The sequence below is a fragment of the Zerene cesonia genome, chromosome 16 (assembly GCF_012273895.1).
Source record: "Zerene cesonia ecotype Mississippi chromosome 16, Zerene_cesonia_1.1, whole genome shotgun sequence".
In the NCBI taxonomy this organism is placed as follows: Eukaryota; Metazoa; Arthropoda; class Insecta; order Lepidoptera; family Pieridae; genus Zerene; species Zerene cesonia.
This window is the reverse complement of record NC_052117.1, coordinates 3,319,772-3,347,179: the sequence shown is the minus strand read 5'-3', so window position 1 is coordinate 3,347,179 and position 27,408 is coordinate 3,319,772. Positions and strand designations below refer to the sequence as shown.

General features: G+C 31.9%; 1 protein-coding gene across 1 annotated transcript in view; it reads left to right on the top strand.

Annotated features, from left to right (window-relative positions):
* Positions 1-27,408, top strand: part of LOC119832992 (protein sprint) — a 162,629-nt gene that overhangs the window by 15,068 nt on the left and 120,153 nt on the right. Inside the window, exon 3 of the mRNA XM_038356855.1 lies at positions 6,527-6,597. Coding sequence (XP_038212783.1) covers positions 6,527-6,597 — 71 coding nt within the window. The remainder of the gene's footprint in view (positions 1-6,526; positions 6,598-27,408) is intronic.

Below are 27,408 nucleotides of genomic sequence, written 5' to 3'. Positions count from 1 at the left end.
AAATAAGTTATCGTGTAAATATAGAAATATGTACATAATTTATATATTTTAAATTTCTATTTTAGAAGGGTAAAGTAAAAAATTGTGTTTTATTTATATTTATGCTTTTAGACGCATTTAAACTACTTTTATGAGAATTCATATTGCAATAAGTCTAGCTAATAACATGTAATACAAGTCTTTAGTTGCATAATTTCGCTATTACATTTATCTGGGAAATAGACTATTGCGTGTTTGCACGCATTAAGCTTTATTAATGTTCTTGCGTATGGTTATTTATTAACAACACGCTTATCTTAGGAAAATGAAAATAATAATGAATCTTCTTTGAATAATGAAAAGCAGTTTGACAGCATATTTGCTTGCATTGATTTCTAAATATAGTGGTTTTTGCTATGGATCTCTAAATCTCGGAGTATTTGGGCGATTGTTGATATTTCAATAATATTTGTCGTTATAAAAAACATCTGTTTTTGTTTGTTTGCCTTTTAATATCAAGTAATTTTATCAATGTATGTGTGTAAGATGAAAATGAATATGCTCATTGTGCTTTCATTAACTACATATATTGTAAAATATGGTCATCATATACTAAGGGTTTTTAACATACGAATGAAGCTAAGAGCTGCAGCTACTATACATTTATCTATAATACTGCGTAAATGCATGTTATAAAACAGTTTTTCATTGAGTATAGGGAAAGACAATAATGTTACTTTGATTAAGTGAACGTATTAGACCTATAGTAAAGTCCAATGAGGGTTTTAAATTGAGAGTGCATTTGACATTCTCATATCCTGCCTTGTGTGGTCCGGTTCGTGGTCATACGCTTTTAGAAATTCCTGTACCGAACTCGATAGCAGACTACTATGGATATGGAATTGAGCGTTTACTTTAAATTTATGTTCTAATTTAAACAGTTAAACAGCTTTATTGACTTTATGTTGTTAAATAATATATAATAGGCTGTATCGTGTAAGTAAATAAAAAAACATTTACAGCTCTATTATGTAGAAATGAATGGAAACTGTATTTAATGTAATAAGATTCTACATGAACTTGTTTGGAAACTGGAATTTCCCAAAATAACCAGTTTATGAAGACTTGTACGAAGAATAAAATCTTTAAATTTTGTTTTACAGCGCCGTATATTTTGTACGAGCAAATATCAATTTATGAGTAAACATTTTTGCGACGAGGAATGGAAAAATAATTTGTACCTTATCTTTCAAGCTTTGTTCCATTCTACATGGTACTTAATGTTTACTTCATACTTATTTCTCAAACCGTTCGAATCATTACTGCAAAGAGAACGCGTGGCGCCGCTTTGTGGTTGTGAAGGAAATTGAATATCGTATCGAAACCGAGCGGTTCTAACGCCTTTTGTTTATGGCCGTCTACTGCCGGCGACTGGCCTGGCGTGATGAGTTTTTAGTTCAGTTTTAGTTAAATAAGTATTCGCTGTACGGTTTTTTGTAGATATTTTTGAGTCGATAAATACAAATTAGCTAATTGTTCGGATATATTTTATAATTACAATTGATCAGCTCTCATAATAATTTCATATAAAGGAATCAATTTTGTAGTACGACAATAACCTCATCATGAAAGACACCCTCTAAAAAAGATCAGTTGTATGTCGCTAAAAACATTAAAATTAAAAACATTGCAAACATCAAACGACTCCCATGAGTCTTTGAAAGTTAAAAGAAGTTCAAAGCTGCGGACCTGCGAAGCCTCAAAATCATCAACACCGTTAATTAGAATAGTCGCCCGTTTGTTTGCTGAGAAAATTGTTCCAGTCGGTACTTAATGGACAATTTCGACGACTGTAAGTCAAAGTTTTAATGATCATTTTGAAACTTGCAAGGAACGCTTTAAAACTTTGACTTTATTGGATTCTTGAGAATCTTTGAAAGTTCCTCTATTGACTTATATTAGCTTATTATTGGAAAGAATGATTTTTGATATTAAAATTGACGGTAGATATTGCATGTGCAGTTGCAACGGTTTTTCATTACAATATTTAAGTGTACAAATATAAAATACTAGCTGCGACCCGCCCCGCGTAAGTCCGTATCCCGTAGGGATAAAAAGTTGCCTATATGTTATTCCAGTTATCCAGCTGTCTACGTACCAAATTTCATTGCACTTGGTTGAGTAGTTTTTGCGTGAAAGAGCAACAAACACACACACACATCCTTACAAACTTTCGCATTTATAATATTAGTAGGATTGGCTCTAAATAATTCATTCTTAGTCAAATGTAATAAAAATGCGGTAATTAAAGCAAATGAATCCGACACAATACATATTGAATTTTATGCAAAAACAAGTGCAGAGAGTAAGCAGAAATAAAACAATCTAGGCAAAAGCTATTGGAAAATTCAGAAAATCCCTGTTAATTAGAAAAAATACATTGTTTTCCGTTCGTGGAGTTTCTACCAGACGATTCATACACAACTTTCTTAATTTATACTGTAACAATGCAGGGAACATTTTGTTTTGACTGGTGTGTTGTTTATTACTGTTTGTTAAAGGGTTAAGGTGCATTTATATTTAATCCTATTAAGCTTTTTAGCAGAGAAATTATTGTTCAGAAAGCTTGAAAGAGATACGTTTAACAAATCTCATATTTGTACTAAAAATCATACAACATTATAAGATGGTTTAAAGATAGCTCCCTATAATTTAAAAACGAGATTACGTTGTAAGAAAAAGCAAAATACATTTGTTTTTGTAAAAAATATATACCTGAAATTATTCTATTACATATAATTTACTAAAGTCCGTATATAACAAAATAACATCCGTATTTTTAGGACAAAGATTTATTAACGGATTACATTGCGGAACTCAAGAATAGATTAATGTCGTTCATTTTCATCGATCTCCGTACAATAGCTTGTTATGAGATATCTTTACTGATGGGAATTATATATCACCATTGGAATGATATTGTGTCGGGGTATTATCATTGTTTATAACGTGACTGTTTGAAAATTATAGTATTTCCAAGTCTATTGTACCATTTTGTATTGGATTTAATATGTTGTTTCTCTATCCCTATTATTAACTAACGGTTCGTCCCGACTTCGGTAGTGGTACATATGATATATCCTTAAGCAGTCGAGATCACGTACATATGCAGTGGTAAGAGAATTTATTGAATTCGGCCAAGCAGTTCCTGAGATTATAGAAATGTTGAAAGAAACAAAGAACTAGTAAAGTATAATAGATTTTCATTCTTTGCAATATTTTCACAATTCTTCGTATTTTTTATTTATATTTGATTATTTTCTTTCTAAAGAGTATGTGTTATTTCGATCGTAGTTTACCTTTAAAAACGGTTATAACGTATAGAATACATAGTAGTTTATTGTGTAAATAAGAAAGAGATATTTGATGAAAATGACGCATTTTCACAGCTGTAACGAAAAGCATTATTCATAATGCGACGCGCGGGGTGTTGAGCCGAGACCCGGGGGAGGAGCGGTTTAATGTCAAAATTTGCATATTATAGTATGTTAATGCCTGACAGATGAAACATGTACTATATAGTTTTTGGTTCATACGCATCAATTTAATGAAGATATTCGAGATAGGTCACATTACATACACATTAATAATAATTAATTTTTGATTTTAATACGGGATGATTCATCAATAACATAAAATCATAATTGCTTACATACTAAACTTTCAGTGAACTTGCTTTTGTAAACTGATGTAGAAATAACAATTTTGGTTTTTCAATTGTTTACAGAAACTTTTTAAGTGGATAGTAATATAGTCTTTTTGTACGAAATATATTTTGAAATAATACATAAAAAATACAAAAAAAAAAAAATTGTCATTTATCACTCCATCTTCATGTTTTGCTCATACCGCGAACATGAAATATCATCTCATAACATTAAATGTTGAAAAGAAATAATAAGTTGAGCGGCGTCCCCGCTCGGGGCATTACGGGACACTTCCAAACAATTAGAGCTGCCTCGTTAGCTTTATGAGATACTAGAGTGCAGTATGAAGACGTAATTTAGTGTTTAAAAGTTTACTTCGTAGTAATAATGTGTTGAGACTAAGTAAAATTTTATTCGAGTGTGTTCTTGACTAGTATAGAAGTGTTGGGGTTTTTTAAGGGGCTCTTTAGTTTTAAGAAAATAAATAGTGGAAATATTTAGTTGCATCTATTTAAAACAATAATGAATCAAAAGAATGTGTAAATTTAAGTGTGTTCTATTCAAGATTATTTTTGTATACACTTATTTCATTAATTAAAATCTGTCTGGTTCAGGCGAGCATTATTAATCAAAATCTGTGTGTTAATCAAAATCAAAAAGTTACTATGTAAATAGGTGAATATATGTTCTACATAAGTAGTTTAATATATAGCTAAATATTGATGGTAATTTAGTGAAACGAAAGTAATATGATGATTATTTCCTGGTTGGTCCTGTGTTTCGGTTTTTCGTTTCATAGCAACTGGAATCAAACAGGCCAGGTCATCGACCTACTTTTCTGTCTTCGAAGTAGGTTGAAACACTTTATCGATGTAAAAACATTTAATCAGTAAGAGTTAAAGCTGTGAAAGAAAACAAAATTTCCCTTACGGATAAATATTCCCATATTAATACTTAATATTTTTAATATCAAACAGAAAAGGTGAGTTTTTGGTTAATTGAACGGAATTAACTATGTTTTATTGTAGATATTAGTCTATTCATTTTCCTAACTTACGAGTTGAACTAGATTTAAAATGAAGGATATCTACGTTAATACAGACTTCTTGCTAAGTTTCTTCAAGCTAAAATCTATTTTTGTTACGATTATAAGTGATAATCTCGTGTATTTTTGGAACCATATTGATTTTTAGGCTTTTTGGTGTCTGCCTATGTGTCTGTCCGTTAGAAGATAGTTGAAAATTTCACAAATTATATATTTCAGATGCCGCTACAATATCAAATGATAAAAAATCGAGGTTAGACAACGGTAGGCATGACCATAAATTGAATGGGTGCCAATTTTTTATGCAGTTTCTACCAATTAGTTTATTTGTACAAAACCCTTAGTGTCACTAGTTCGAATCGCACCTGACTAATTTTTCTATATTATACAATTATAATCGTTTTCTCATTTAATATCCATGACTTGACATGACGCTTTGATTTACCGTATATAATGATTCCATTAATTTCTAACCTAAGATCTAAAATCTTAGATGGCAGGATTACAGATTTAACAGAAACCACTACACAGATAAAACGCGTTAGCTTAATCAAGATTAACTATGTAAATTTCGGCGCATTCAACATGAGCCTTGAAATTATGGTAATTTGTCGTTTTATATCGAGTGAGGGAGGTGCCGCAATAAAACTCGGAGTCAGCATAACACGTGGGGAGTCGAGCGGTTTGACGAGAGATTTTTATTTGAGAAACTTTTTATGCTACCACCCCGTCTGCGAACTAGGCAAATAACTAACTGAATGTACACACGGGCTATAAGAATGAAGAGGTATGGGAAATAAGTTTGTAGCACTGACTGATTATGGAAAAAATTAAAGAAACAACCGATGTTGACGTGTGTAAGTAAAGCGATTTTCATGAGACGTTAAAAGTATAAGTGAATTGTTATTCACTTCTTACCTCTTTTAATATTGCTTAAGACTGAATATTGCAAAAAATTAATAGATTTTACTGACTACGCGCAATACTTTTATACAAACTTAAATAAGCCGATACATTAATTACAAAGATGTGGTGATTTCGCTTTCTGCATTAAACTACAGTATGTTAGAACATCAAATAGCTAAACCTGAAGCTGCGGTGAACACGGCTTAACTCATTTCCGTACGTTTTCCCATATGTGCCCAAGGGTGAATAGAAAATCGAATGGTATGCAGACCGCTTCAATAATAGGAATTAACGCGGCATTTCATACTATCATTTCCATTGTTGGTTTCATAGTGATTGAATAGGTGTACAGTTCGCTTGAGTGACACATTTGTTTTAAAATCTATATCAATATCTATATTAGTCCTACTTCCTACTAATATTATAAATGCGAAAGTTTGTAAGGATGTGTGTGTGTTTGTTGCTCTTTCACGCAATAACTGTTGAACTCTATGCAATGAAATTTGGTACGTAGACAGCTGGACAACTGGAATAACATATAGGCAACTTTTTATCCCGATATTCCTACGGGATACGGACTTACGCGGGTGAAACCGCGGGGCGCAGCTAGTAAATCAATAAGCATTGGATAGCCTCATGTAGCAGAGCTAGCAGTATGGTTGAACTATTGAAGTAATTTCTGGAATAGTATGTTTGAACTAGTTTTCATACCGTATCCATACAAGTGAGTCGCGGGTTTAAATTATTAGCTACTTAATACTTTTGTTTCGAATGCAGTCAAGTCTACATTATATCATCAACCATTGTACAATTATTTTAATTGGACTAATATTGTATTTATAAAAGCATATATTTAATAATTATTCTAATTGATTCTTATTTGTTTCAGTTATTAAATACACTTTCGACGGATTTGGAGGAGATGTTGACTGAAATATGCGACGATAGAAATATAAGCAGGTACTTATAAAGAAATTACATATTATTTATTAAGATTATAGATATATTATTTATCATTATTTTTGAAAAGAGTTGCTTTCCTCGAAACTAAAAGAGAGTTTCGGTAGTAATGTGAAGACCACGGGCTTATGCCAAGTGGAGATCACTTATTTATTATATTATTAAGATTTCACTTCAAAGAAACCTCATTCAAAATAAATTTCGTATTCAAATTGTAAAGCTTATTGAATAAGAATAGATTTCATACTTTACCTTTTATTTAACTGAACATTTCACGATATTAAGTATTTTGTTAAGGACGGTGCACTTCTCTGAGTTAATGAAATTATAGCCCGGCAAGGGTTCGCCTTCTCTTGAAAGGTACTACAGTGTTTAATGAATACATTATACCGTCGATTAAAATTAAATTTACCGTTAAATTATGTCTGCAGTTTTATGTCTCTGCGAGTTTTACAGTTAATAGATTAAATTTAAGTGAAAAGTTAATATCATATATTATATATTACATTGAAAGTAAAGAGATTGATATACTCATTTAATAATATCTAGAATGATCTATTATACACTATTAAATTCTAATCCATTTATTTTCGTTCAGGTTTTAATGGCGCGTGATAAATTTCACCATTGTTTTTGTTCAGTGATAGGAAAAGCACAATTGTATCACTGTGAATCACATGTAATCGAATGCGTCACAAATCACTCTAGTTCCGTTCATTTGAACCGACAAAGAGATGAACCTAAAACAATTGTTTTGGAACTCCCGTTCCGAGTTTTGTGCGAGATTGAATTGGTTTATTTATGTGATCTACTTTATTTATTGTTAGTGTTATACCTGAAAAAATATTCTTATTTTAGTGAATGATATCATGCATGTTTGTTAAATTGTAAATGTTTATAATTATTATAACACAATAAAACAAATAAATAAATAATTTAAAGAAATTCTTTCTCTCTCGCTCTCTCTCAAATTATCAAATTATTAATTATCTTTAATGAAAGAAGTTAGTTTAGTATCCCAACTGGGAAACATTAAGTCATTTCGTATTATAGTTGTAAAGTGGCTTTTAGTTGTCATGTCAAAAGCTAAGCGTTATTAGCATTAATTTAACGCACCTCACCGTCGGATAAAACACCCCAGATTTCGAGCGCAGGCTTTTGAAATGTGATCTGAATACAAAGCGTGTGTAAAAACAATATCTCGTATTTCGGTATATATTTTTACACCTCCAGTGCACATAAAATACACCCACTACGCAGATTTTCATATAAAAATCTACGCAAATCTACCCGACACACCATCACATTATGCGACCGGTGTGGTATTATCATAAACGTACTCGTATATTGTGACGGTGAACCAAATCGTTGGAAATCCGATTATGCTCTCTGCCGTTGTTTTGTGTCGCCTGATTGTATAAAATTGTACAAGCAATGGCTAAATATCTATCATTCGTCGGATACAACATATTATATATAGCGCACTATTTTCTATCCTTATGACTGAAGACGTCATTCTTTCCACTCGCCATTTACAATATTGTATCTTTAAGCTTGATAGCTTCAATATTTTAAGTGTCATTGTTTTTCTGAATGCTGATACTATGCCATTTGAAGTAATAAATAGACTCAGTACATATTCATGTCAAAAACAACGACATATGTCCAAAACAGAAACCGAAGTTAGGAACAAAGCGGTATGAATAATGAAATACACCCAGCAAGTCTCGCAGCTCCCCAATTGAAAGTAGTACGCACTCAAAATTTGTGGTAAAATCATCTGGGGTGTCGCGAGTAAAAAACTGGAGTGCAAAATGTTTTTTACGGCTTTAATACGAGTTTATTAAAATATTTAAGGCGGAACTTTAACGTGAATTTCCCAAAAGACAGTCAGAAGGTCTCCGCACCCTCTCAAATATAGAAGTTTTAAAAACCGGTGTGGGAATGATAAATTAAAAGCCCGACGAACGATATCGGAGTGAGTGGTTTCATGAGATGCTTTTTCCAGTTCTTGAGCAGACGGAGAGATTTTGAAGATCCGTCTGAACTATGAAATAATATTAAATTGTTGTTTGATGTTTTGTTCAAATAAAGTTTATATATTAAATGTATGTACTTAAAGTATGTGTTTATTGTGTTTGACTGCTTTAATGTGTCTTTTCTTGATACTCAACTTACTTAAAGTACAGAAATAATTGTTCTTTTGTTAATGAAGTTTATGCTAAGTATTACTTGGATATGTTTTTTATTTCGAAATTATACTTTGATAACCACTTAATAACCACTTCTTACATTTACAGTTTTTTTAGTTTACGATTTAACCGATGTTCGTAAAAATGCAGGAGGTTCTCAATTATATTTTTGTTTTTTGGATTTGTTATTATTGTTTATTACCAAGGACAAGGAGACCTTTTTATAGAAGTAATTTTACATAGCTTATTTTACCGTATATAGATATAAAACATATTATATATGTTTGATGTTTGATATTACATAATACACATAGCGTCATAACCCTTCATGTTATTAAATCGAACATTATATAGACAAAATAGCTAACTAGTTAACGTAACAGAAGCTATCAATATCAGATTGACTATTAAGCGCAGACACAGGGCTAGTCCATGGCAGGCCCACTGTCTATGATTTCAGTATAGAATAACAATATATTATAATATGTTGCAAATATACAACTTGCTAAAATCATATGTACCTCATAAACAATGTTATTTAATACTTAATTACATGTTAGGAAGTTAACATCTCATTTGTTATACACTATTTTAAAACCCCAAACCCGAAAATAATTGTGATAAATTCTATGCATATAACAATAAACTTAACTTTTATTAAGTTAGGTTTATTGTTAGTGTGTACATCGACTTATATTAATCGAAGAGTGTGTAGCAGCTATCTTAGAGCCTCTTTCTTTGTAATATGAATATGAATTTTATTTGACATTCTCCTATAAAGCATATTTTCTATTGATGAAAACATAATTAAAAGCCAACTTTCAATGTGCCGCTGTGCTGAATATACTTTTGTAATATTCCTTTCATCATGGAAGCAAAGCTACATTCCTCGTTCTCTTTGTGTTCGTAGACATTGTGACGGAGGCCTTTTGTGGTTTCCTAGCCTAGCTAGGCAGTACATTGCGCTTTTAGTTCTTAAAACCACCCCTGTTCAACCCTATTCTTAGTGGGGAAACTAGTGATGTGTAGTGACCTAGAAATATATAGATTTTTCGGGTTAGTATATATTTGATAATATAATAAGATTAATTTCATATTTCTATATATCCCGTCTTATTTAAAGAAAATTGAAATTCCATTTAACACAATTTAAAACCCAATAACATATGACATATTACATCTGCCATTGTTCTTTATCATGAAAAAATAAGATCGAATAGGAAGCGTCCAAAACATATTCATAGGGACCAATGTGAAAACATAAGCTCTAAAACATCGATATTCCCGAGAAATAATCCGTCACTATTTGATATCGTACTTTTGAGTGATTGCGAACTTCACAAACAATACCCGGCGAGTCAATCACACTGAATACATGTAGATATCGGATATTGTATGGCGTGTGCTACCATATTGTTTATTTGGAATAGGCACGCAGCTTGATGGATTCAGTTTGAAGCAGACACGGCATGCTTTCTGTATTGTAATGACAACAAAGGGTGCGTATGTGGTACAATATTAAGAGTATCAGTCATGTAGACTGTTGATATATTAATTCTGCGAAACAAAAGCAAGTGTTGCGTTTGTAGGCAAAGTTTATACGTCGAGTAAACTTTAGGATGGTCATGGTGGACGGAATAAAGTGTTTTTAGTTCTTTTTACTTTGTTAAGTTGCTAGATGAAAGAGCAGTGGCAGTATTACACCGTTAAAGATAATAAATTTTAAACTATGAGACAAACCCTGATTTATTACCACCAGAAAGCGTTGTCTAGTAATTAATATGAAACATACAGGGAAATATAAAGATTTTATAGCATGAAAAGATATGTACTATACAACATTAAAGATTTATATTATTTACAATAGGTATTTTTCTGGGATATTGGGGAACATGTTCTATATGCTTCCATATATGACTGATGATCTCAAATCGTCTATTAGTCTGATGTAATTAGTTAAAACCGTTACAATATTGCCACCTGCAGTATATTTTTGTATTGAAAGTAAAGATCGTTATCCAGACGTCTTATATTTGTTTCACGTAGACATTTTATCATCAAGAACGCATTAGGACGTATCAGCCGAAGTAGATTTTTTGTCCAGTCTCATGGGGAGAGTTGCAGGCAATAATTATTTCCAAATTAACCGGAGGGTAACCGCCGGCTGTGCTAAATTAAATCGAACGACAGCCACGATGGACACAGAGCAGACCGTTTACCCTGCGTAATAGCAGCATCAAAATCTACGGCAAAAATGTGTTGCAAATGGCCCTTTGAAGGGTCGTTATTTATATTAATGGAGAAATATTTTGTGATGATGGCTCTTGTAGACACTTCAACTTTTAATATCAGCGCCGTAAAACATCTAGGAGATTATTAAAAATATTCTAAAAAGGCCCGTTCTTAATAAATCTAGGACAAGAGTTTTCATTATGCGACCGCTGTTTAAGACGATTGTTCTGTAGATGAATTGCACGGGGAGATTAATTAAAATGTAGTTGCTTCGTTTGTTCGTTTGCTTGAAACGGCTATGATTTTTACTGCTATAATTTTTTATGAAATCCTTATTAAAAGTTATAATTTATTAAATATGTACTTATATTTTAAGATTATTGAAATAAAAATAAAAGTCGTTGAATTTTATTGTTTAATTAGTTGCATAGGTACCTATTTTTTTTCATATATTACTGGTTTATAGACTACGCATGATCATGTTTTCAAATTATGTAATATTATTTCATCTTGTAAGTATTTGTGAGAGCTAACATTTGTCATATATCAAGTTATTATTTTATATTATTCAATTTACATTTATTTTCGAATACTTGGTGCAATGTATACATAATCAGCCACAAAAGTGCAAATCAGTACATCATATGCAATAAAGAAAAATACCTAAGTTTTAAATGACTCACCCTATTTCTATCGTTATCTATTATAAACTAAAAAGGTAATATGGTAATAACTATAACCATTATACTTCCCAGCCCGCCCTATTCAGTGCTTTCCTGTACTGTAGAATACAACAACCAAATTATGAGTAACTTGTATAATTTAAACAACACCTTATCACAATCATGTAAGGTCGAAAATATGAATTATAGGTGGTAGATGTATATTTGTAAGAATGTATTTGGTTAGCGAATTCAAGAGTCTGAATAGGTTTTACGCTGCTCGCTTCTCTAATGGTTAAGGATTCACCCATTATTGTATTCCCGTACTTTGACTATTATCTCATATTTATATATATTGTATATAGTGGGTATGTGCTTATGTTTGCTTATGTTTGCTAAGAGATAAAGGTAATACGGATGGTATGAAAAGTTTCTTAGAGGAGGCAAGGAGGTTTGGAAGATTAGTTCTATATGGGGATAATTCTTATGGTTTTATCTAGACTCTATAATTATAAGCCAATTGTACATTTAGGTCGAGTAAGAAAATGTTAATATTTTTTTGAGTGCGTATTACAAAAATGCTATAAATATTCAATATTGAGTATTCCTGTGCGATACGCGATATAACTACAATGTCCAAATATACACATTTTCAGATGAAAAACGAAAATAAAGGAAATGAAATAGCTACCAAAAACTTTGTAAAAAGTTAATAAATCCAAGAACTCCCTCTTATGTTTCAATTTGTCCAAAATAAGTAAGGAATGAATAAATAAAACGTGCTTTTCCTTATTAATCTGATGCGGGGACTTGTAAAAACAATTCCCGGGTATAACCGTGATGTATTTATATTCGTAAAGCAAACAGCGTAATCCTTACCTTATCCCGTAGCATGAAGTATGGAAATATTCTCCATTGTCGAGGAACAGAGGTTTAACTAAAATAAACATTTAAAGAAGAATACTTGGATATATTTTAAAAGTTTACTCATAAATTTGGACCTAACAGCTGCTGTTTTAATAATCTGTTTCGGTATGTTTTATGGTTTATATGCGAACGAAATTTGTAAGTATGAAATAAGACGATTTGTATTAGAATAAAATGAGTATGTAAATGTCTAAATACAACACGAAATTTGCTAGAGTGAATTTTATTTTCTTATAAATTTATGTAAAGCGTTGCCTTGTCTTTTAATAGACTGATGCTACTAAGAAGCATATTATCACACTTTCAAGGTACTTACTACTCGTTTCGAAATACAGGAGCTTGAATGAGAATTTATTTCATTTCCTATAAAAATAAAAGCAATTCCAGCGATAAAAGTGTATTTGTAAAGATTGCCACTGTATTGAAGTTTAATAAAAGTCGTTTTATAAAATATCATTAAGATCATTAAAAATTTCCATGGAATTCAATGATCCACTGCATTATAAATCGAATATAGACCTATAAAATATTACGTACATAAGGTATCGCGTACTCAATTCGGAGAGTGGTGTTTTCTCCGATATTTGATGTTTTCGTGTGTATGAAAAATTAATGCGATCGTGAAACTTGGATCTTCATGTAAAGTTTACGGTGAGCTTGAATAAAAAATATATTTTCCTACGATATATCGAAAACTTCAGCATTTACAAATAACTATTTGTGATCGATACTAAAACTATAATATGAAATAACTGGGATAACATAACTTCTATTTTCTTCTTCTATTAGCTATTTTCTCGATGCAATTCTTATCGTAAAACTGCCAATTATTTCTTGGTTATACAGTTAAAACTCAATACACAAGCCGTGAACCTTTCTTCGAGTGTATTTTTATTGTAAACAGTAACGTTAGTAAGTGGACGGTGAAATGTTCGCGTCGTTAATCGTGTTTAGGGCTTAATGCGAGAGCTGTGTTGGAAACCGCGGAAACCACAACGCTTGCAAATAGTAATTAATCGATTTATTGGCCTAGCTTTGTTAAATTCCAACTATATGCTCGGTATTACTTTTGTGAATCAATTTTATTGTATTGTATGACAGCTGTGATGCTAACAAATGTTTGTATTCGATTTTTCATATATTGAATGTAAATGTGAAAGTGTTTTCTTTTCTGTGAATATATTAAGGGTCAAAGATATTTGTTGTGTTGGTTATTTTCTTATGTTATTGCTTGCTCGTTACTATTACTTCTGAGTGCACACCTTAAGATACATATTCAGTACAGAGTATTGAAAATTTTATAAAAAGACATATTTTCTACGGTACACTTGCATATATTATTGGAATACATTTTAAAACTAGATAAGCTAGCGAACATATCCATGTTTCAACTGTCAGAAACTTTGTTCAAATTCTAAGTCAATCAAAGTCGCAGTGAACCCTTAGGCAGCCTGAGTGCATATCCCTGTTTGACACGAGACTCTGTAACTTATTTCGTGAAACAAACGTAAGTGCCTACTGTTTCGACTCGATATACGCTCAACTTGTAATGGAACCCTTTCAGACATTACAAAGGAGCTCGTTAATTAATTTCGTGTGATTAGATAGTGGTACAGGATCTGTCTTTCTTAATGATTAATAATCATCTCATGTGAAATTTTAGTACCTATGAATTTAGTGTAAATAGATATGATGTTTCTATATATTCGTTGTTTCTTTGTCTATGTTTCGGTGTATTTTATACAATAAATAAATCCTACTAATATTATAAATGCGAAAGTTTTTAAGGATGTGTGTGTGTGTTTGTTGCTCTTTCACGCAAAAACTGTTGAACCGATTGCAATGAAATTTAGTACATAGATAGCTGGACAACTGGAATAACATATACACATAACAATATATATATTTATCCCGTTATTCCTACGGGATACGGACTTACGCGGGTGAAACCGCGGGGCGCAGCTAATATGTTATATAGCGTCGTGATAGCCTCAAAACTACTTCTTATTACTGTGATGAGTTGAGTAAATTAAAATAAATAGATTATAGAATCCAAAAAATACTCAATTTTTTAGGTATTAGATCAAAGTTCTGTTGTATTACATTGACGGATCGTGATAACAATATCATGTAGTAATGAAACTCTGTGTGCCTTAAGACCAGTATATCTTGTGCATATTCTAACGGTAAGAATACCAAATATTCAAGAAGACAGGAAGAGAAGCAAATGTGTAATCGCCTTTTATGATGCTCTTTTAGTCTCAGGCGTCTTCGTAATTATTCAGAAGGCATTCAGACACATCTGCACGGCTCCCACTGTGCTATATTTTTTTGTTGTCTTAAAAGTGTACCTTGGATCAAGCTGTGATCATAATAAGATTTTTTCTTATTCTATAGATTTGTTTACATTCAATAATAGTACTATAATATCTGACTTACTGTATCTCATTTAAACAATCTCTACCTATGTAAATTTAAAGATAATATAGTAGAATTTGAAACTTTTTTATGAAGTCTGAAAAAATATGAGCAAGCATTCCAACAACTCCATCTTCAGTATTTTAGTGTTAAATTCACCTCTTTCAACTAAACATTTTTAGAAACAAAAAAGTTTTTAACCGCGATTTTTTTATATTTATCTCGTGGTTTCTAAGACTTTATATCGAGAATGGTGACGGGCAGACATAGCTTAAATAAATAATAATTTAGGTAAGTATAAAATGTACACCACGTGTGTACCTGTGCCTACTCGCGTAAAATAATTAATTTTACAAGTAGATACAATTGAATGTTCAATTCGACTGTATCAATTTAGTGTACGGCGCACCTTATATTTTTTAACACGTCCTAAAGCCCAGAGGGGATTTAATTAGACAGCTCAACCATAGTTTAATGGAGCGTAAAGATAAAGACTTAGGGAGATTTAAAATGATTCATGAAACGAAAAGCTGTACGCTCGATTTTTCTACTTTCCCTAAAATAATGGAGTTTTAAAAGAATTTTCCTGGGTATTATAGCTCTCGGCGTTAAGTTATGAGTTTGCAATAAAAAAATTATTTAGCGGTTGGACGCAGAACAAAAAGTTTAATATTTTTTTTTGTTTTGTATTTAAAAGGAACATGTAAACATTAACAATAAAATACATCAAATCTCAAATGTAGATGTTTATCGAATCAATCTCAGAGTAAAAGGCGATCTCTCAAAACACTCACACAGATCGAGTATATGAAATCAAAAAAGTGTTCATTAGCATTTCCATCCAAATCTAAGTACTAATGAGTCGTACTTGACAATACTGACAATGTACCGTGATTGCGTGCGCTTCGCCGGCTGCGGTGCCGACCGGACCGCACCAGACGGCTATTTTATTGGCGAACGGTTCTATGTAATTACATAAATAATTAATTAAAAACTCTTGAATGTAACGCGTAAATTTTCCTTGGGGATGAAGTATAAACAGATGATTGGCGGTGTCGTTCTTAGGTGCGTAAATATATATCTATTTATAAAATATACGACGGGTTTAGGTTGAGCTTTGATTAATCTTCGTCGTCATCTAACTTAGGTTACCCTTTTTATTTATCGTATGAAAATATAAATTCTATGAATCATAAATCATCGAACATTTTGTTATGTGGTTTTTTATTTTAATTTCTGAATTGATTCTGTTTCCTTTGTTTAGGTTCTACATATTTATTATTGAGATATTATTTTGTTTTATGAAATCCACAACTAATAATATATTTCGATAAATTTTTTAAAATTAAAAAAAAAACTGCAGAACTTCGGGCTTTTTCAATCATTAGTTAAGGGTTATTCATCGGATATTTTTTTTTTTTTAATTATGTTACAGTCGGCCATGGAGCTGGTGGGACGCCTGATGGTAAGCGCTACCACCGCCCATGAACATTAGGAGAGGCATAAGGTCCATTGCAGACCTTACGCCTCTACAAATAGATTGCCGACTTTTTGGGAAGCGATTAAGAAAGGATTGGCGATAGGAATAAAGGAAAGGACTGGGAAGGGTAAGGAAAAGGATATGGGCCTCCGGCTCCCCAGTCACCGAACGAAACACAGCAGAATGCTATTTCACGCCGGTCTTCTGTGGGGGTGTGGTACTTCCCCGGTGCGAGCTGGCTCAATTCGTGCCGAAGCGTGCTCGACTACCACATACCATAACCGACATACGACATGGATATCGAACAACCATTTCAAAAATCTGTTTTAATTGCACGAGTTTCGACATGTTGTTGTTTTAATTATTGCGCAATACTTTACGGGACTGATAAGTAAAAAAAAATATATTTTCACATCTGTGTATAATCTGAAAATATACATATTATATAAAAAATAAGAAAACTTTAAAAGTATTCGTAACATACACTGTACACCAGTATTCAATACATGGATTAATTAAGCAAAGTTAATAATCGGAGAAAGCGACAATAGGTCCTGATTGCGTCTCGCTTCAGCAGCTGTGGTTTCACTCCCTCGACCGCAACCGACGCTTCTATTCACGTAGATATAACTCATATATAATCAAGTATCTTCCTAACTATACGTTCTACATACTATGTTATTATGTATCTTCTAGGAAGACATAACATATAAATTTACTTCTGGAATAAAAAAATCTTTTTTAAAGATAGTATTTACTATCCGCCCCACTGCAGCTGGACAATTTATTAAATAAAAGGAAATATTCTCACACGCTCCAGACTGAAAATAAACGAAATTTCAAATACGTATCTCTTGAAGAGCCAAGTTCCGCCTCAAAGGCGATTTTTTTATAGACCATTCGAGCACTGGGGCTTGTAATTTAATTTATTGCGTCTACCCTCACTGGGAGCTTCTAAGCGATAATGCTATTTGATTGAGCTACTTATTGGTTCTTTACCTTTTCGTTATGCCGGCTTTATTTCAATCGAATACTGTGAAAGTCCCGTGAGCGACATCGATTTTTAAATTATGAAAGGAGTAAGGAGCTTGATAGATAGCGGAAGCTAAGGATACACATAAATTTATATTTACATACTTGAACATAATATATCAATACAAAAAAGTGGAAATTACAATCCAATGTGCCAATTATTTTATACATTGTGTGATGTATTTACTGCATACGATACTTAGTTTAGTTCTTAAAATGTTTGCCGTATTGTGTACATAATTTTTCTCATATTTCTGTGCGAGGCGTCGTTTTCCCAGACAAAGGAGCGAATGGGTTTTTATAAACGCATTCGTGAATTTAGTTCTTTTGAACCGTGTAAGTATTTCAACAATAAAGGGGGTGCACAATGGAAACTTTCGCCTCTTGACACGTAGAAATAGCGAGTGATGAATGGAAACATTTGCCTACAAAACTTAAAGGTACTTTGGATTCTGCGGTTGGCATATAGCCCTTCATTTCAATGCGATTAAAAAAGTTGTGAAAAACTTTCTGTTTTCCGTGAGAAAGGTTTTTGATGTTTCACATAAAAAGATTCGTTTACAGCTCTGTAATATTAAATATGATTTTTGTTTTGTGTCTTCTCTTAGCAAAATTGATGATGATTATTATTTCATGCTTTTTAACGTTTACTGGAAGTGGATAATTTTTCGATGCTTTAATACACAAACCAAATTATTAAACACATAACGCAATCAATTAAATATTAAATGAAAACGTAATCTCCGGTTTTAAATTCGATTAATATATAAATGCTTCGAGTCACGACAGTTCCCTTAAAGCAGTTTCTCACTTCCAGAACTATTTTCACAGACTCGTACATCTCATTTCGATGGAGGTATGATTTATGTCCTCAATTATTGAGCCTCCCACTGCGTGAAACCTTCTTTATGTGAACGCCTTTGGTACTTTGAAAGCCGTTTAAAATTCCTAAAAGCAGTATCTTAATATGAGCGAAGATAAATATTTAATGAGATTCATATGCAAAATATTCCTAGCGGTTTTTTAATTTATGGTATTTTGAAGTATTTAAAATAATGATTAAGAACCTTGGTACTAAAAATTTAAAGAAGGAAGAATTGTCCATTTGTAAGTTTTCTTGTGAATTCGATAATAACGGGTAATTTACACTCAGTTTTAGGTTTCAGTTTGTAAATTGTAGCTAAGTTCGTTCGTACTGACAGTTAGTTTCATGTATTGAGTAAAGTTCGGTAAAAAAAGTTTGGAAGAGGATTAATGAGATTAATGAGGGGAAATATTCAATAGGTGTTATACGAAAGAATTAAATAAACATCCACAGTTGTTAAATGACGTTAAATTTATTGTTAGACTGTAACTATAGCGAAACAAAGCTCTTGTAAATTCCACTTAACATCGAAAGGGGAAATGAAAAGCCCTGGTCAGGATATCGCTAGTAGAACAAAACGCTGACATATCTGTTACTCGTAATATTAGTGGAGCATGTGTGGCTGAATTATGTCTCAATATAGCGTGACCCCGCCACCTGCCAGTTTTTATCGTCTATTGATTCATTGTTAATAGAGTTGGCACGCGATCGCTGCAGATTTTTGTTTGTTTTCGATACAAAATACGATAGAGTGGTCGTTTAGGTCGTAAGCTGTGGAATTATAGTATGTTGATATAGAGTGGTGAGATTTATTAGTAATTGCTTGTTTTAAATTATGTTTAGGTGGGAAAGTAATGGATATCTGTATACCCTGGAGTACCGCCCTTCGAACCTTATAAACGAAGAAGGCTTTCTGTCGGTGAATGATAACTAGACTGATTAGATTTCATTTTTAAATAAATATATTATCTGAGTATAAAATACAGAAAATATAAATCCTTTAACAATAATTGTTTATTTATTTACTCATAGCAGGTTTAATGAATTAAAAATCATTTCTGATTTTACTACCAACAAATGACACCAACAGTTCCTGTTTTTCGCTAATGAAATTTGTCTGCAAACTAACAAACTGCAACAACGCTATACATTAATATTCCGCATGGTGGGCTCAGTCGTGGCCGTTTATTTAATCTATCGTAGCTCGCGTGTTTGTTTGTTTGTTCACGTGACCTGCCTAAGTAAGCATTGCAGGGACACGGTTGGGCTTGAGACTGAAACATATGTTTCATAGTTGTTAGCATGGTTCGAGTTGTGAGACCTGGAAATGTTAAAGGTATATTACCTAAATTTATCCGTATAGTATAGCTGAATATACTTTTATAAATGTACATGTTTTCTAAATTTGGGGTTTTGAATGCTCAGTGGCTTACCATTCCATAAAGAGTAAAACGGGACTAACACTTCGCTATCCGTCTGTCTGTATGACTTTCCATCCGTCTGTTACCAGGCTGTATCTTATGAACAGTGAAAGATATTGCTTTTTAGCTTATTTGTACGGAACTTTTTTCTTTGCGAATTCGACATGCACTTGAACGATTTTATTTTGTGTTAGGAATTGTGATTGTGAATTTATAGAAGCGAAAAAAATTTGCTTACATTGGAAAGCTACGTTTATCCTGATATAGCTGTAACTATACGAAATATTAATCCATAACATTTTTATTTCCAAAAAAGCATTTTTAAATTGGATGAAACTAATTCATAAAATTCATGCATATGAAATACGGCCTACAAAGATACTGCAAATCTTTTCAAACAGCCTCTTGCAGTTGAAATTATGTCAACTCAGTGCTTAACTGGGGCGTACGAGCACATTTTCAGTGCAGGCGTATTTATAAAAGCTGGGATAAGATCTCGTTGAAACTTTTAAATGAAATATTGTATGAAATATCGAAATGATACGTATATTTTAATAAATACAGGCACGTTCTTTATTCTACTAGCTTTGCAAACACAACAATAGCGAGGTTTTCGAGCGTTTTTACTTTAATTGGATTGGATTTTCAGACTGAATATTTGAAGAGATTTTATTTGATTTTTCATGTAGCGTGGTTGGATTGATGAATTTTCACGTTTTGAATAACCAGTGGTGTTATTATTTTCAAAACTATTGGTTGAGTATTTTTTAAAGTAGTTCTATTTCTATTCCATTGTTTTTATCTTATTCAAAATATTTAGTATGAAAAAAATTACACGTAATATAACCTATAATATAATCTTTATTATTTTATATAAGCACTTAGATCATAGTGTGTACACAATATCGAGTTTGATTAGATTTTGATACTTTATTTTATAACTTTACTCAAAATTCGATATATTTCAAACAAGTATTTAACTCAAACAGGAAGCACTTAGCAACACAATCATTTAGAAATGTAAGACTTTTTAATCCTAAATCCGTTTTATTTATTATATTATATGTATATCTCGCGTTTCGACCATTCTGACCCGCCGGGAGACTGCCTAAAATATTCGCGTCACGTAAATAAAACACAAGAATATAATAGCACGATCCTTACAAATCGCACCGCGATGAAGCAATTATTCAAATCAAAACCAAATCCAATGAACAAGAGCGGTATCTCAAAAGCCTTGGAGCGAAACTAGGCGCGTCACCACGATACTCTCGTCTCGTTAATTAATTAAAACAACAAAGTTTCAAGTGACTTCTCCGTTACGACGTTCCAGTAATTAGATTTGCTTGCTCTTGCCGTTTTGATATTATTTGATATTTAGGTTTCTAGTTTCGTGCATAGCTTATTTGACATTGTATGTTCGTTATTGTATAATTTCATCTTCTCATCAAACAAAAGGCTCATCGGTAAATATTATGTTAACAAGAATGCTAAAATGCATTCTTGTTACCATAATACAATAATGACAATTTTGAGTTAATTTTTCGAGTTTTTTAGTTTTAAACGATAGTCAGTTGATTTAGCTATAGCCCAATAGTAAGCGATCACCACCCCCCATGAACACTTTCAGGGGTAGGGCCTCTGCCAATGCGTTATACACCTATTTTTGACTAGGTATCCCCAGTGCCAGTTGGCCGAAGCCGTGGACAAGCCTACTCGGCTTCGTATAGAGCGTCTAGTAGCTATCGCATCGATTACACATAAGTTCATGGCAACAGATATGTCGGCGATAATTTCATTTACCTGTTATGTAGTAAGCACTTTTTACATTGTGGATCAAATATTTTACACCACGCAGCAACTTGCTGTGAGTACACCAAATACTAATGATGATATATGGTCATAAGGAAGTTGACATGCTCGTGATCATGAACAGATGATAGAATATATCTATAACTTGCCAAAAAATAATTGCAAATTAGCAAATGTTTTACCTACTTAAAGAATATTGAATCTAAAAAAATTAAAAAGAGTGGACTAGTAAAGATAAAGTTCATAAAACAATACATTTGCTATCGTATAGCCACAACCTTATGCAATTTCACATTGAGTTAGCATACGCGATATATATACGCAAATAAAAATAGCATGAAACGCCACGCTGTTTAACCATACCTAGAAAAATTTCAATTTAATAGACGGTCCAAAGACATTACCAAGGCGAAAACCAAGAAGTTCACCACACAGGACTTCCACGCTTCCCAAGATTTATGTGCGGACAGTCTTTACGAGTCATTACTTTAACTTTCTACCAACATCTATTAAGATTTACAACGGTCCAGACCCTAAATATCTCGAATAATTTAATGACCCGCCGATACCCTGTAAATGGGTTTTATGTCTTTTGTTCACGGGTGTTTACTTTTTGAGATATTTAATTCAATATAAATACAAATGCCAAATCAAACATATTCTTAGTTCTGATATTATATAAATTATAGGTCTTCCTAGCAAGATCATTTTCCTTCAAGGTAATTTATATAAAATAAAGCATTCAACCGAGATATTGACTTAAAATATTGACCGAGAAATGATGACATGAAGGTATGTAACATATATAGAGTACACAAATCATGGAAAGTCAAAGTCGTCTGTTCTACGGCCTGATTCAATTGTGTGTGTACATATTTTCTCCCAACATACATCGGCCCTTCATTATACTGTTCATCCCTTTTTACGACGCAAGTAAAATCCAAGGAACATGTGTAAAAAGAACATAAGCCCTGGTTATTTTCGGCAGAGAACCTTGGTAATAAAATTCAATAAGGTTTCTAACTAGGTGCTTTTAAATAATGCGTATGATCTGAGTGGATTCATATTTAGATCCAACCGCGGTCTGATAATGGACACGTTACTTCTATAATAAACGTTTTAAAGTGTAATTTAAATAATAAACATATTTACAGGGTATTATATATTCCGCCGATAGCGTACTATGCTCCGGAAAAATGCTTAAACAACAAAACGACGTACAAAAATTATTATTAGATTTTTTTTTGTATAATAACCGATCCTTATATATTACCGTCCGTTGACAATGAGTCAAAAAAGAGACTAAATGAGTCTGTTATATACAAACATAGCAATAAAAGCGTGTTCAAAAAGGGAAAATCTATCCGTCTATCAATTGGATCCATGTATATATTAAACTTGCTGTATATAACAAAAAAAAAATCACAATAGAAAATGTGAATTTCGTCCATATGTTTCGTTTCTTTCCAAGCTAAATAAAAGTATTAATAATATTGCTCAAAGGATTGTGCCTGTCCTTGCAACATTCTAGTTTCAATTACTTCCCAAGACATGGTACAAGAAAAAGGCGGGTGTGATTCACATAGTTGCGACACAGCAAAATGTTTTCGGAATTTCATTTTGTAAAGCCGATAGAATATATGTACTGTTGTAACATTTAATTATGTATCTACATTAAGCATTAGTATAGAAACAAATTTCAGTTAAGGTTATTTGTGATAATTGATAATATTCGTTTTTCGTAACTTTTTATCGGCTTTTTTTGTAAATACGAATTATTTTTAAAGAAACTCGCAAAATGCATTCCGTTGAAATATGACATTTGCTGAAATGAAATCTACTCACAAGAATTAGAAAAAATACAGGTTTAAATAAACAAAGCTGTGTAAGAAATGTATATAAGCATATGTTACATATATGGCATATTTTTATTTTTATTTTGTATAGAAATCTAATAACTAGTAATGTTTTTTTGCTTCGAAATAATACAATTTACAGTAGTACCTTTTACAATAGTGATGTATTATTTATGTGGAATCAGGGTTGCAAAATCTTTTTTTATATTTTTTTTGGTATGTGATAAAATTATTCGAGTTCGAGTTTATGTTAATCAATTCGTAATTTCAATAATGCTATGATGTTGTGTAATGGAACTTAAGCTGCACATAACATCAGAACATTATCCTGGTATTAAATTGTTTGTATGATTTTACCATTGTTTGCTTTTCATCGTTTCTATTTTGCTTTCGAATCAAATGAACAAGGGAATTTTTCTTCAAATTAATACATGCTGTATGAAATCCAATGTATTTGAAATACCTACGGTAAAAAATCTAACAAGTTTGCAAAATGGCCAAGTACCAACCCTACTTAGACCGGTGGCGTCCATCACGTATCAGGCGTATCTCGGAAGTAATTAATCACATCAGTGAAATACAGACTGACAGAAGTCGGATTTACTTATGGCTTAGCACTTTACTGATGTTTAAGTTATGACGTGGTTCTTCGTCTATGTTACTTTATGGTTAATGATGAAGAAAATAAAAATAAAAATAGCATTGTATGTTTAATATCATTATCAGAATAATTGATTGTTTTAAATTATATCAATTTAGTGGTTTGAAAAACAGAAGAAAAGGAAACTGTACCGTTTTTACAAGAAGTTTTTTTCTAATACTACTTGATTGCATATTTTGGCATTGGGTACCTAAGAGTTTTGTAACGGGGATACAATTTTCAATAAAATTGTTCCTTAAACTAAACATTACTGTATCCTATACAGATGCTTATTTTTGTTTGGAGTTCGTTTGACTAAATACCACCACAGTAACATTCAAATAGCGGTAATAGACACAAACCTGTGTAATAAAGTTTGAAATTCTCCCAAATGTTTCTTACCAAGTTTCGTATCAGTCCTGAATAAAGATGAAGGGTCTTTATTTATGAACAGAACTTGGGCAATTTGTTCTGGTCAACGATAACATGGGAAATATTTGTTCTTGGTCGTAATAATTAATAAAGGTATACCGTTGTTGGACGGGAAAAGGCTTTAGGCTGTGTATTGAATTATTTCCGCTAAAACACGTTAATGAAACATGATGTTTAAATAGGATATTAATAACGCGAGATTCGTGCCTTTAATATTAAATGTACTGGTTTTATAAAGCTAATTAATTATAAGTCTATAAATGTGTATTTTATTAGTTAATGGTGTACGATCAGCTTCCTTATCTGTATAACTATGCAGACAAAAAAGTTTGGAAATTAAAAAAATATGCTGTTTAGTAAACTCAAGATACAGATAATTTATTTACTTTTTATTCTTATTCATATTGCTTTAATACTTTGTTTGTTAACTGACAACATGCAGTAAAAATAAAAAGAAATTGTTTTTAACTGCATGTTGTCTTTACTGTCTTACAAAGAGGCATTGTATCATATTGGTAAGTTTGTTTATATAGAAAAATGAAAGATACATTAACCCCGTTTGACAAAGGCTATATTCGCTCTATATAAAACACGCTTACGAGTGAAAAACTTGCACAGTATGTTAAGGTTTGTTTTCGTACATTCACCCCACACCGCTTACACCACTCGATAACCGGATAATAAACTAATTTATCACATACCCATCCATGTGTGCTTCCCTTTATCTGTCATTTTAATTTTACTATAGAACAAAGCCCATTGTGCTCGTATAGGGTGAGATAATTATCGACATGGAAATGTGAGAGGATTAAATGTGCTAATGAGATCGTTAACGAATATGCGTAATTGTTATAATATCTGTTAGCGTCGCTTGAACGTATGCTAATTTGTAATAGAGCTATCATATAATATTTAGATATACACGTATATTACGTACCATGTGACAATGAAGTTTTGTTTTAATGGTTGTCATTTGGTTGTCTAGTTTCATCCTTTGAAATAAGGTTAGGTTTATTTGTTAATGTCAGTACTTATTAACACCAAATCAAATGAAGTAAACGTTTTGCTATCTGAAGAGTCTCAAACGTATGTAGAATTTAGCGATGATTTTGTTTTTTTGTGTTGATATATTTATTTATAGAACGTAGGAATTAATATAATTAAATGACTTGTTGCAGTAAAACGTTTATTCCTAAAGGGACTTATTAAATAACATATTTAGTACATTGAGGAAAAATTATATATTTTTTCCTTAATGTACTAAATATGTTATATCTCTATTTTCTGTTATTAATAACGTCTGAAAATTCTTGCTATTATTCCAAAAAATATGTGTTTATATTAAACAAAATAAAACATCCCACTATGTAAAATACTTACCTATAAATTATTCATATTTACCTAATAATAAAGTATAGTACAGTACGTAACTTATCTACACAATATAATAACTGTACATTGAAACACATAAAAGTAACTCAGAATTATTGAAATACCATTGTTATTAGTCAGCATAAATAAGTTGCATTATGCTGAATGACATAGTCTAAGAGTCTCCAACTTAAAATAAATGAATCATAATTTGTCCTAAAACACAAATCGTCCAAAATGAATCATAAATAATCGGTCAAGAGTGATTCAAACTCGCGACACTTAGGGTTCCGTGCAAACGATATTTAGAACAATTGCAAAAAATTGGTCATTCATACAATTGATGATCGTGCTAATCGTTGCTTTTCCTTGATTCTTGTTATTTGTTATTAGTTATTATAGAGGCAACAATACATCATCTCTGAATTTTTAAATTTCGTCTGTCTGACTTTCATGGTTCATGAAATCGAGCATGGCAACAGATGGACGGACAGACAGGCAGATAGACGGTGAAGTCTTAGTAATGGAGTCCCATTTTGCAATCTGGGTACGGAACCCTAAAAATGATAAAAATGCTTTAAACCAGCTAGGGAAATTAATGACAATGAATATATAGGCAGGTATCATGAATTCATTTCCCTAGTTACTTTTGAGTATGTTCTAAAAGTGGGTCACGCTTGAACTTCGTACATGAAATATTTATAATTATTAAGGATCACGGGTGGCCGAGAGGCTAGGCGTTGCTACGGTTAGGCAAGAAACGCAGGTTCGAATCCTGCCTCGTGATCAAATTTTTTCTATTTTTTCAAAATTTCTTATTTATAATTAATTTAAAAACTTGCTAAGAGGAGTCACTCTTGGGAGCGCGTATGAATGACGACATAACTACGAACTATGTGTATACTATTTACATTACACGAAGTTGAATAATGGCATGTAATATCATAGGTACTATTTAAACTCCTTACGATGAACCTTATTGGGTGTGATATCGGAGAAGTGTTAAAATTACAATAGGCAACGAACACTACAAAAGTAACTTTTTAATTAATAAAATTAACTATTTATTCGTAAAGAAAATCACATAGTAAAATGATGTTAATCGTAATTGCCTCAAATTGTGATATCTTAAATATATGTTTTATTATTTGTGATTGTGATATATTAATATATTTTCATACAAAAATATCACGCTCCTATAGTATAAATTATATGATATAAATGCCCAAGAAATAACATTACAACTCCCAGAGTAATAGGAGTGAATGTGGCCTGTGCTTAAGCAATGCATTGACGCAGGTAACCTTTATAAGCTGTATTGTATAGTGTGACTTCATTAAAGCGTATTCATATTTTTGAATGAATAAAGATATTATGAATGATAGGGGAATAAACAAGTCCGATATTATCGTGGCATTTAGAAAACCATAAGAATTTGAAATTCAGAATAATGTAATATGATATATGACAA